Here is a 13274-nt window from a genome sequence, read left to right on the forward strand (position 1 = left end):
ATAATATAAATAAAATAGCGTGAAAATAGTTATACTATTTTAAGGACACAATGATGGGGAACAGTATCTATACAGGTTCAGTACATATACAACCCTTATAGCATAAGCCTGCATTTTTGATTAACTAGATCTGTGAAAAGGAGAGCTAATTTTTATGTACATATCCACAAGTGTACATACATAAAAACAAAAAACATGCATACGACTGTAGATGCATGTGATATTTTTGTATTTGAAATTTTCAGAATGTCCAAAATAGTAATAAAAAGTACTGAAATGTTAGCCGGGTGTGGTGGCACATGCCTTTAGTCCCAGCACTTGGGACTGCACAGAGGCAGGTGGATCTCTGTGAATTCAAGGCCAGCCTGGTCTACAAAGTGAGGTCCAGGCCAGCTGGGGCTGCATGGAGACCCTGTCTCAAAAAGATAAAAAAAAAAAAAACAAAAAACAAAATATGAAATTTATTCCTTCAGTGAGGGTGCAAATGCAATGTTAAAATAATCACCTCGAGGGGCTGCAGAGATGGCTTAGCAGTTAAGAACACTGGTTCTTGCAGAAAACCCGGGTTTGAATCCCACCACCCACATGGCGGCTAACAACCGTCTGTAACTCCAGTTCTAGGGGATCTGACAGCCTCTTCTGTCCTCCATGGGCATTGCACGATACGGATGCACTTAACTACATGCAGGTATAATACTCATACACGTAAAATAAAAATAATAAAATATTTTTAAAAACTAATAAGAATTACCTCAGGGATGGAGAGATGGTTTAGCAGTTAAGAGTGTGGGCTGCTCTTGCAGAGGACCTGGGTTTGATTCTCAGCACCCACATGACAGCTAACAACCATCCGTAGCTCCAGTTCTAGGGAATCTAGCACCTGCTTCTGACCTCCAGGGGCATTGCATGACACAGGTGCACTTACATACATGCAGGCAATATACTCATATACATAAAATAAAAATAATAAAATATTTTTAAAATTACCTCAAAATCTTTGGTGGTATTACTCTAGGTCTCTGTGTAATTTGTGATCTGATACACTGTTATATTGAGGTAATTTGAAAAAAGCTACATATATAATAATTTCAAAAATAATATTAAAACTTTATGTCTCTATATCCTCCGGTGGTATCCTTTTTTTCTTTGTCTTCCAATTATAGTTTTCCTGCATGTCGTTAGAAGGGCTGGAGCCTGTGTCTGGTAGACAGACCCCAGGCTACCTCTGCTAACTTGGCTTGATGTTTCCTAGGCTGCTATGTATTCATGTGTTAATTTGTAAAGAAATTGTAAGACTTATGGTATATGTTACTTTAAAATTGAACTAGATTAATTTAAATTATCAGCTAAATTAGTTTCATCATGAACTTATCCTGACATTTTGGGTAGCACATAGCAAGTTCCTTGTTGCTAATAAAATGTCATTTACCTGAGAATCAGGTGCATCTATTAGGTCTTTCAAAATAGTTGCAAGAATTTTAATGGAAGAAAGAACCTTAGTCACCTAAATTATTTTGTTTTCTACAAATAAGTTACAGGCCAAGCATAGTGGTCCCCTCCTTAAATCCCAGCACTTGGGAGGCAGAAGCAATGGATTTCTATGAGTCTGAGACCTGCCTGGTCTACATAAGTGAATTCCAGGCTGGACAGTGCTACAAAAAAAAGCTACATATATAATCATGTCAAAAATATTAAAACTTTCTTTATGTAGAGACCCTATCACACACACACACAAAATACAAGGCCATAAGTAGGCTCATTTGTGACAGAACTTTGACTGATATCCCAGGGCTTCATCACTTCAACTCTTCCCCCCCTTTTTTTGGTCTTTTTGAGACAGGGTCTCCCTGTAGCCCCAGCTGGCCTGGAGCTCACTATGTAGACCAGGCTGGCCTCAAACTCACAGAGATCCCCCTGCCTCTACCCCCCAAGAGCTGGGATTAAAGGCGTGCACCATCACACCCAGCCCTCTTCCTCTTTTTTTTTTAATAGTATTGGGAGTTGAACCCAGGGCCATGCAAATACTTAGGCAAGTGCTTTATCACAGAGCTATATATCCCTAGCTCCCTAGAGAGGCCCTGTGATGCTTGTGTATTCATCCAAAAATAATACATTTGACCTTTTGTAGAAAAATTACCCTTTTCTACTTGCAGTGAGTAGTTTGGTATAACAAAGAATTAACTTATGTGCCTTTAGGCATTTAACTTATTCAATGAAATGATTTGAAATCTTTGGATTACATACAATTATCATTTTAATTGTTTTGTTCGTTATTTCTTATTGCTGTTTCCTGTAGCTTAAAACAGAATTTGACAAATTGTTTGAAGATTTAAAAGAAGATGATAAAACTCATGAAATGGAGCCAGCTGAGGTATTGAACCAATGCATTAATTATGTTCAAAATGATGTGTTTCCTAATGAGATTTCTCTTTAGGTTTGCTGTACTTGACTATGATGGTGTTCATTCCCCATTACCTTCTCTTGTCCTCCCTTTCCTTTCCTCCTTTCTTGGGTCTTTCCATGTAGTCTCCCTTATAGTTTGATGTCATGTATGTATGTGTGTGTATTTAGATTTATACAAACACAAAATAAGATGTAATGCAGATCTGGCTTTCTTTTTAGCCCTGACTTTTTTCACATAATAATAATGATCCCCAGTTCCTTCCATTTTCCTGCAAAAGACTTAATTTTGTGCTTTATGGCTGAACAAAAGTCCATTATGAACATAGACTGAGTTTTCTTTATCCATTCATTTATTGATGGATATCTAGGTTGAGTCTATGCTTATGATGTGTTCAGTGCCACAGTAAACTTAGATGGACACGTATCTTTTTAGTTTGGTGACTTATATTCCTTTGGGTATATTCCCAGGAGTGATGTAGCCAGATTATATGTTGTTCTCTTTTAAGTTTTTGAGGACCTTTCATGCTAATTTCTACAGTGGTTGAATCAATTTATATTGCCACCAGCAGTAAGGGTTCCTTTTTACCTGAAACCTTGCAAGCGTTCTTTTAAATTTGTTTTTATTGAATTTTTGTATGTTTAATACAGAATATCACAAACAATCTTAATCATCTTTATACCCCCATCCCCACCTGTACCCTCCCATAGACACTCCCGTTCCTGAACACATATACTGTATCATCTGTGTTAAGGCCCAGTGGTCAAGTCAGTGTCCCCAGATGTTCCCCAGTGTAAGTCCATCCACTGGGGTCTAGTCAGCCTATCTAGGAGTCTCTTGTTTTCTTAATGATGACCATTCTGACAATGGTGAGATGGATTCTCAGGGTAGTTTTACTCCGTATTTCCTTGATGGCTAAGGACATGGAGCACTTTTTCATATATCTATTAACCATCTGTATTTCTTTTTTTAAAAAGTGCCTGTTCATTTTCCCATTTATTGATAGGCACGCACTCTCTTTGCAAAAGCTCAAGAATTCTAGGAATTGACAAATGCTATTATCTGAAATTAAGAAGCCTACACACAGAAAAGTAATAACAGTCTGAAGAGACAGTTCAGAAAATAAGAGAATTCTGCTGGCTATATTATATCTGTCAGGGCATTGATATTTAGAAAGTATAAAGAACTAAAAAAACTGAACTTGGGAATTTTTAAATATCTTGATCATTTATACATTTCATACCAATAAAAAGATTACTATTTTTCAGGTTCTGCATCTAAAAAGAAAAGGACTGACTATATTTTCTTTATGACATTTATTTTTTGTAGGCTATTGAAACACCATTGCTTCCACATCAAAAACAAGCTCTAGCTTGGATGATTTCACGAGAAAACAGCAAAGAACTTCCTCCATTCTGGGAGCAGCGAAATGACTTATATTATAATACAATAACAAATTTTTCTGAGAAGGAACGACCAGAAAATGTTCATGGAGGAATTTTAGCTGATGATATGGGTTTGGTAATTTTTTTTTCTTCAGTTAACAAAATCTTATTTAGCAGTTACAATTTTGTAGAAAGATATTTTGAGGTTGAAAGATAGGTGCTAGTTTATTTTGGTTTCTGTGTAGAACAGTTTTTTTGTGGTTATTCCCCTTGTCTTGCAAGTAGGGTCTTCTAGGGAACCCAACAGACAGGTCAAATAACAACAAAGAAGAGTTGTAATAATTAGGTAACAAAATTCAGTAAAAGTAATAAATGCATAAAGAGATAGTCTCAGTTTTCTTGCTCTTTGGAATACCTGCCTTTCGGAGGATTTTTTAAAAGTAAAGGTAAAGGGAAGGTGACTTCCTAGCATGTGTAAGTCCCTGAGTTTAATCTTAATCACTACAAAAAACAAAAAGAAAGGCCTAGTTACCTCCAGTTGGAGAAGTCCTTTGATACTGGCAATCATACTGACAAGAGAAAAGCAATGGTGTCATAACCTCTCACTACCCATAGCACTGTCTTGCTATGCTCTGATGCAGACCTGCTTGGCTGAGAGAGGTATCAGATACAGAGAGCCAAACAAGAGGATAAGGTCATTGCCAAGGACTAAGCAGATTTTCCTGCAAACTCTAAGGTCATTGGAGGGCCTCCAGGTTGGTACAAGTTGTTTGGCCATTCCTGCAGGTTCCTTACTACAAGAATATGGACACAGACCTCATATGATGGCTCTCTCCAACTGAACCCAACTTTGATTTTATCAGCTCTGTGAAGAAGCTTAGAGAGTAATACAGGTGCTGAGAAGTTTGACCTGAAACATGAAAGATAGGAGCCATGAGAAGTCAGATGATAGTCACAGGGAACAAGATAGGGCTGTGACAAGTCACACTGGACCCACAACACGTTTCAGTGCCGTTGTGAGTATGGCTATAATTGTGGACAGACAGCGGGACAGGAAATAGGATGAGGACAAGCAAACGTGATAAAGCAGATTTGGGAAGAGGACAGTGAACAATGCCACCATCTCTTAGAGCAGCTGGCTTCTTACATGATGAGCAGGAAAGCCGTAAGTTAAGAGGAAAAGTTGAACCCTGTGGACCTCAGCTCCTACCAAATGCTTCCTGGAACACATGATCAATAGGTCTCCCCAAGTGGAATGAGGCTATGATAAGCACTATGTGAAAGCAGCCAGGCTACTCTTCTAGTAATGTCCATTCCCATCCCCAGGGGCTGTCTCAGTTAATACTGAGGCTTCCACTCTGAATCAAACAGTAGGACTGAACATTGGCTACCTGGACCCCTGGACCCCTGTCAGTTTGTTCCATTCCTCTTGGGGATGAAATCTAGGACCTTACTCAAAATATGCATGCATCTTACCCAGTGGCCTACACCTCTAGTCCGCGTTGTGTTTTTAATAAAAGCTTTACAATGAGGGGGATGTTGTATGATACTGTATTCTTATACAAATAGTGGGATATGTGGATTACTTAGTAGACACTTGATTACCATAGTAGTTCATATGGTTTTTGGCCTTAGAATCTTTGGGGTTTTTTTTTTTTTTTTAGCTCTATCAATATAGTAGCAGGCATTAACTGAATATTTAAAAAGAACAATATAGAAAACTGTTTACTTGTATAGATAGCACATTTTTAAAATAAAAACTTCCAAACTTTAGCAATTTTGGTTTTACAGTTCAGCCACTTGTTTTGATGTTTTGGCCGAATAGATGAATTCTTCTGTCTGCTGCTTTAGATTCAGTCTGTTGTGATTGTGTTGATTTTGGTTAAAGTACATAAAATTTATCCTTATACTGATGTTATAGAGGAGGGTATTGTATTAGTTGCTTTCCTGTTGCTGTGACAGCATACCTGACTAGAAGCAGCTTTAGTGAGAAAAGGGTTTATTTTGGCTTACAGTTCCAAGAGATAGCGTCCATCATAGGGAAGGTATGATGGCAGGAGTTCTAAGTGGCTGGTCATACTGTACCTGCAGTCTGGAATCAGGGAGATGAAGGCTGGTGATCAGTTCTTTTATTCAGCCTGAGACCCCAGCCTATGGAGTGAATGGTGCTTACCACAGACTTCCCACCTCATTAACGTAGTCTAGAAACTCCCTTGGTAGTCATGGCTCAGAGGTTTGTTCGGTAATTCTAGATCCTGTCAAGTTGACAGTATTAACATCACAGGTATTTTCAAACTTCTTTTTTTTTAGATAATTTGATTTTTTTTTGTTGTTGATTTAGTGCTAAGTATTAGTTCTTTAAAGGCTAATGGTTACAATATGAAACTTATTTATACTCGTTAAAATCCATTTGTGTATCTTTAATTTTTATTAAAATCTATTTGTACATTGAATGTTTTACACATGGTTTTATGACTAGGCTCATCCATTTGGAAAATTCTGGTTTTAGATCTACCACATGTTGGTGCATTTCATCATATGCTATCAAAAGCTTATATTCTTTAATGTTACTTCCAGTCTTATTAGAAAAGCAGTTGCATTTTTCAAAGATGCTTTAGTCATGCTGTCATGTATAAGTGTTGAAACATTCTAATTTTTTGTTGGGAAAATTCAGATTTAACCTTGATGACAGATACTCTGTTGTTTTTCTTAAAGATAAAAATCCCTAGTGCCCCAGAGGCAGAGACACATAGATCTCTGTGAGATCAAGACCAGCCTGGTCTACATAGTGAGTCCCATGCCAGGTAGGGCTACGGGAGACCTTGTCTCAGTAAACAAAAAGCTGGAGATGGCTCAGTGGTTGAGCACTGACTGCTTTTGTGGAGGATCTGGGTTCAGTTCCCAGCACCCACAAGATGGCTCGCGATCACCTATAAATCCATTTTCAGGGGATCCAGTGCCCTCTTCTTGGCCCCTGTGGGTACTGCATGCTTGTATGCACATAGATAACATGCTGGTAAAACACTCACATAAGATAAAAATGAACAGCTCTTGAAAAAATTCAAAAGAAAATTCATCCTAGATGCTTAGTCATTCTTTCAAGCATTCTGTGAAAAAAGGGACTAGTTGAGGCTGAAACTCAATTTCATGTAATTTTTCTATAGATAACTCATATGTAATAAGTATCTCATGTATGCCCCCCATTTTATTACAAAGGTGACTTTTCATTTTAAGTATGTGATAGGAATATGACTACAAAGGTGTATTACCTTTATAGGGAATACTATGAGGGTGAATATGATCATGAATGTGTTATATTCCAAGGCACCAGCACAATTTCCCCTCTTGCCTTTTATGGCATCAGTGCAGATGCCAACCAAATAAGGTCTTATTTAGTAGTGTTACAAAAATAGTTTTGGGGGCTGAGGAAGTGGCTCAATCAAGGACCTGAGTCCCCAGAATTCACATAAAAAAAATCATGGGTACATGAGCTTTTAATTTCAGTGTTGGGAGGTATGTATGGGGCTCTCCTGCCAGCCAGCCTAGCTAGCTTGGCAAGTTCTAGGCCAGTGAGGAACCTTGTTTTTAAAAGGTGGACAGTTGTCTGAGGACTGACACCTAAGATTATTCTCTGGCCTCCACACATATATGCACACACAAACACATGCCAATTTTGATCATTTAGTCTCTTGAAAGGGTCCTAGGGACCATACTTTGGAAACTGCTTTAAAGCTGCTAGTTTTATTTCTATATTGCCATGATTTCATTGAAAATAATGAAAGTGATTGTGTTCATATGTATGCTGGAATTCTTATTCATTTTAAATTAGCACTGAACTTCATAAAAAATAGTTGTAATACTAGTTTCATGATAAAGTGATAGTTCAATGTAGAATCTTAGAGCAGTCAGTCATTCAATAAACTGACATCAGTGATGCTTATATCACTTAGTAACTTAAAAGGTTAAGAAAATTTCTTAACTAAATGAAATACTTTTCATTAACAATCATTTAATTACACATTGCTGTGGTTTTTAATGTTATTCAGTATTTATTTGAAATTGTTTTTGAAATGTTTTCTAGATGGGTTTAAGAATCTGACCATTTGTCTTTTAAAAATATTTTAAAGGGTAAAACACTTACTGCCATTGCAGTAATTCTTACCAACTTCCATGATGGCAGTCCTCTTCTTGTTGAAAGACCTAAGAAGAATCAGTCAAAGAAGGTAAAGTAGTGTGCTTTCTGTGAGGTCTATTTTACTGTAAAACTTTACTGTTTTATTAAAACATTGCCAGGAAATTGATATCTAATGTAAGACATGTGACTAATGGCTTTTTAGGCATGTTCATAATGGTGCTTGTAAGAGTTTAAGTACCACCTGTCATGGTTGTATATACTTTTTAAAAAAAAATACTTTATTATTTTTAGTGTTATGTGAGTGCACCCATGTCATGCAATGCCGCAGAGGTCAGAAGAGACTTTCATATTCCCCTGGGACTGGAAGGTTGGTTCATAGCCACTATGTGGGTGCTGGGAATCAAACCCAGGTCCTCTGCAAGAGCAGTCAATGCTCTTAACCACTGAGCCATCGCTCCAGCCCTGGTGGTATATACTTTTAATCCCAACAATTCGATGGTAGAGACGTGACTCCCTGTGAATTTGAAGCCAGCCAGGGCTACAATATAGAGTGAAACTCTGTCTTAAAAAAAATAATAAACCAAAGCAAAAACCCCATACAACAATAATAAAGACACAAAGCCGACATACAAACAAAGAAGAGCATAGCACCGCATTCTTGAAGACAAATGGTAAATATGTATCAGGAAGGTTAAGTGCATTCATAATCTTTGACCTTGTCAAATATTTGACTTAAGATGCTATTGACAATTATAAATAATCCACCTTTTTAAAGATAGTAGTAAAAATTTTCCCTAATATTTTAAACATAGGCAGTTTATAATATTTTTCTAAATGTAGTAGTTAAATTACAAAATAACCATATCATTTAATATTATATAAACACAGACTTAATTTTGAAGAGTAGTCTATTTTAAAAAAAAATTGGGGGCTAGGGTTGGAATCTAGGGCTTCAACATGCTAAGTAAGTACTCTAACACTGAACTCTATCCTCAGGTCCTGTAACATTTTTCAGATTAAAAAAAATAATAACCAGCTACAAATACAACTTTAGTCCTCATTTTGTAAATTTTTATGTATAAGTATATTCACACATACTACAGCTATTAATTTGTTAATGATGATTTATGGCCTAGTGATGTGAGTCTGGATGGTTTTTCTTCATAATTGATATATATCTACATACACAATGTGTTTATATTCAGTTTCTAAAATTAAAAATCAGTTCATTGAGAAAAATAATTATCAGAAAAGAAACAACTATTGTTTGTACCTGAAAATCCTGAAAACCTAAATTAGGAAATAAATAGCACAAAGATGTTTCCCATGTTTTAATTTTCACATACACTACCTTGCCCCACCTGCTTATTGAGATTTTGTTTTCTTTTACTTGCATTGGGACTTTAACCTGCTAAAATATCAGGTTCAGTTTCTTGCCATAAATGCTTCTATTGTATCTGACAGTCGAGGGCATTCTAGAGACGAAAGTATAGTAATGATAGCCCAAGGGAAGATTTGTCGAATGGGGAATCTTGTTTTGAAAAGTAAGGTTGGGAGGTCTTAATTCTGAATTAAATATTAAATCCCATTTCTTAAATTTTTCTTTGAGTAATTTTTTTTCCTCACAGTAAAATTTATAAACAAGGTTTTTCTTTTTGTATTCCTTTTGAAAGTAAAAGCCAACAAGTTTTCATTTTAGAGATCCAATGGAAACATTTTAAAGCAGTTTATGTATTCTTTTTTGCTATTTACCTCCCTTCTCACTATTGTTCCAAAATCTGGTAGCATTTTTTTAGTCTTCATTCTATAAAGAAAAGCAATATAAAATAAGATTAATTTCATTTAAAACCAATGTACCATTGAAGAAAATGCCTTTTTACCCAGGAACACAAGGAATGTAGTTTTAAGAATGAATCTATGAAACTTGGAAGAACTACTACCAGTGAAAAGGTAGATGGACTAAGCAAAGGTAAGTTTAATTTTGAATATGACCTGATCACTTGATGGGTATTTTTCTAACCTAAGATAATTCTGGTTTTTGGCTTTGTAATATATAGAAATTTAGGTTCTCCTTTAAAAAAAATGTATTTTTTATTTTATGTGTATGAATGTATTGCCTGCACGTATGTGCACCCATGTTGTGCAGTGCCCATGGAGGCCAGGAGAGGGCATCGGATCCCCTGGAACTGAAGTTACAGATGGTGGTTAGTTGCTGGAAACCAGGTGTCTTAGTTTGTTTCTTCATTGTTGTGACAAAATACTCTGACCACTACCAACTAGGGGAGAAAAGGGTTTATTCAGCTTACATTTCCCAGGTCACAGTTCATCAGGGAGCCCAAGGTAGGAACTCGGCAGGAACCTGGAGGTTCGAGCTGGAGCACAGGCCATGGAGGAACGCTGCTTACTGGCTTGCTCCCCTGGCCCCTGCTCAGCCTGCTTTGTTATGCAACCCAGGGGTGGCACCACCCACAGTGGGCTGGGCCCTCCCACATCACTCATCAAGAAGATGCCCCTTAGACATGGCCACAGGCCAGTCCAATAGAGGCAATCCCCCAACTGAGGCTCCCTCAACCCATGTGTGTCAAGTTGACACTAAAGCTATCTAGCACACCAGGTCCTCTGCCAGAGCAGCCAGTGCTCTTAACAGCTAAGCCGTCTGTCTAGTCCAGGAGTTTTTTTTTTTTCTCAAGAATCTTTTGAGGATTGGTAATCAGGAAATGCCTTGTCAAGGTATTTGTATTAGGTAATAGCATAATAGTCAGAAAAGTTCCAGAAAACTGTTTTTGGTTGAGAACATTCCATGAAAGGATAATTTAAAGAAGAAACTGTGTTTTATTATAGAACCTCATTGCACTGACAAAGCAGTACGCATGGCTAAAAGCAGGTAAAGGCTAGAAAGATGATTTAGAGCCAATTTCGAGGTCAAAAAGAGAAGTGCTTTGTGAATTGGCACTCATGACCTTCATAACATTGATTTCTGAAATGAAGTTTAAGCACAGCAGGACAAACTGCTTAGATGGGTGTGTACAGAAATGGAAGTAACTACACTGTGGGATTGGGATAGACAGTAGAGTTGAATCTCTTTTTTTTCGCCCTTTTTGGGGGTAGGAGAATTTTGAATATAGTGTTGATAATTAGTAAGCTTGTGGGAGGATTATGAGAACTAGAGTAGTGAGAGGATGAAAAGGCAGGAAACGTGGCCTTCATAACTTATAGCATCAAATTTTCCCCACAGAGTGAACTGGATTCTCTTTCAATCTAGGCAGATAGTACAGGATGATAGAGAAGGGCCAGGAGAGCTAAGCAGTGATGAAGTAATTTGCTAGGAGACAAAGTGATTTGGAAATAGAAATTTATAACACCTGTTAGTGATTGTGTGTGTGCGTGTGTTAGTCTCTTGTTTTTGTTTTATCTTCGGGAGTCCTTAGTTGTCTTGGTACAGAAGTAAATTCAGTCTTCAGGTTGACTGGATGATTATTAGAGAAAGGGTTTTTGTGTGTGGGGGGGTATCTTTTTGAGACAGGATGAGAAAGGAGTTTTTTATTGGGTCATACAAATTTGAAGATACTTATCAATGGGAAACACTAGGAGAAATGTAGAGAATAGCTTGAAAAGAGTGAAATTGTTAAGAAGGCTAATAGTCAACAATTGGAAATCCAAGGTTTAAGAGAGATACTGCTATTTTAAGACAGTTTGCTAATTACTTGTGTTTATCTTTGAAATAGAGGCATCTAGATGTATTGAAGAACCCGGTATTTCAGACATCAAGGAAAAGAATAAATGTTCCATGTCAGAATTATCTAGTTTCCGCCACAAAAGGTAAATTGTTGTGTTTTAACTATATGGTAGGTATTTATTTAAATGTCTCTGTTTTTTTTATAAGAGAAAGATAGGACCACTATGTTCCAGTTACAGGTTGCATCAAATAAATTTTTAATTTTGGATTGCTAAATCACTGCTAGCACTTAGGTATAGCGTTCTCATTTTAAAAGTGAAAAATACTGCCAATTATAAAAAGAAGGGATTTATTAATTTTTAAAATATTTTATTTTATGTATATGAGTGTATTGCCCATGTATATATATATAAGTGCACCCATGTCGTGCAGTGCCATGGAGGTGAGAAGAGGATGTCGGATTCCCCTGGAACTGGAGTTAAGGATTGTTTGTAGCCACCATGTGGGTGTCTCATAGCTTGTAGGTGGGGGGTATCCCATACCTTTTACTGTGATTTTTAATAACCCATGTTTTTTGGGGGTGACATTGTTCACCCATACAGGGTAATTCCTGTTTGAACTTTTTTTCTTCTTTTTAAGTTGTATTTGGAAATTAGCTTAGTTGGAATTGGTTAGTTGTATTTGGAAACTAACTAGGGGCGTTCCGTGAGGCTTTTTCATAGATCCTTAAGTTTGGTTAACCCCATCCATTATCCCATCCTATCCCCCATTTCTCCACACCCATCTCTTATAAGCCTTTAACACTCATATCTCCCCCATTCAGTTAACTCTACTATCCTTCCACTTATTTTTAAAAAATATTTTTATGTGTATGAGTGTATTGCCTACGTGTACATAAGTGCACCCATGTTGTATGTGCCTGTGGAAGTCAGAAGAGGGCGTAGAATCACCTGGAACTGGAGTTATGGATGATTGTTAGCTGCCATGTGGGTGCTGGGAACCAAACCTAGGTCCTCTGGAAGAGCAGCCTGTGCGCTTAACTGCTGAACCATCTCTGCTGGAGACCTTACGTTGGGTTGTGAGTTAGTAGGGCATTAACCACATGGCTTTTCATACACACCTTCCCTTTTTCATACTCCCTTTCCCCTGACTCCCATGTTCCTGTAGCCCTCCATGTTCCTGTAGCCCTTTGTACTCATTATAATCCCGTATTCTACTTGTCTACTTTAGTTTTACCTATAATTTACTAACCCCCTCCAAAATCTCCCTTCCAGTTTTCTGGCTTCAACTTATTTTGCATGTTAAGCATACAAAGCAAAAGATTTGGGACTGGAGAGATGGCCCAGTGGTTAGGAACACTGGTTCTTGCAGAAGACCCGGGTTCAAATCCCAGCACCTACATGATAGCTAACAACTGTCTGTAACTCCATTTCCCTCCAGGACAGCCTCTTCTGTCCTCCATGGGCATTTCATGACACAGGTGCAGTTACCTACATACAGGGAATACACGCATACACATAAAATAAAACATAAAATATTAAACAAAAGATTTGAAGCCAAGATCCACATATGAGAGAGAATTTGCATTGTTTGACCTGCATTACCTCACTCAATATAATTTTTTCCTGCAAATTCCATTATTTTATTTTTCTTTGGAGCTGGGCAATACTCCGTTTT

General features: G+C 37.3%; 1 protein-coding gene across 1 annotated transcript in view; it reads left to right on the forward strand.

Moving 5' to 3' along the window:
* Hltf (helicase like transcription factor) overlaps window positions 1–13274 on the forward strand; it is a gene marked incomplete in the record, with an annotated part of 84646 nt that overhangs the window by 8940 nt on the left and 62432 nt on the right. Inside the window, 5 exon segments of the mRNA XM_008848042.3 lie at window positions 2297–2371; window positions 3731–3922; window positions 7914–8009; window positions 9806–9890; window positions 11647–11740. Of these exon segments, the coding sequence (XP_008846264.1) occupies window positions 2297–2371; window positions 3731–3922; window positions 7914–8009; window positions 9806–9890; window positions 11647–11740 (542 nt within the window).

This window comes from Nannospalax galili, unplaced genomic scaffold, assembly GCF_000622305.1.
Source record: "Nannospalax galili isolate Female #2095 unplaced genomic scaffold, S.galili_v1.0 scaffold423, whole genome shotgun sequence".
Taxonomy (NCBI): Eukaryota; Metazoa; Chordata; class Mammalia; order Rodentia; family Spalacidae; genus Nannospalax; species Nannospalax galili.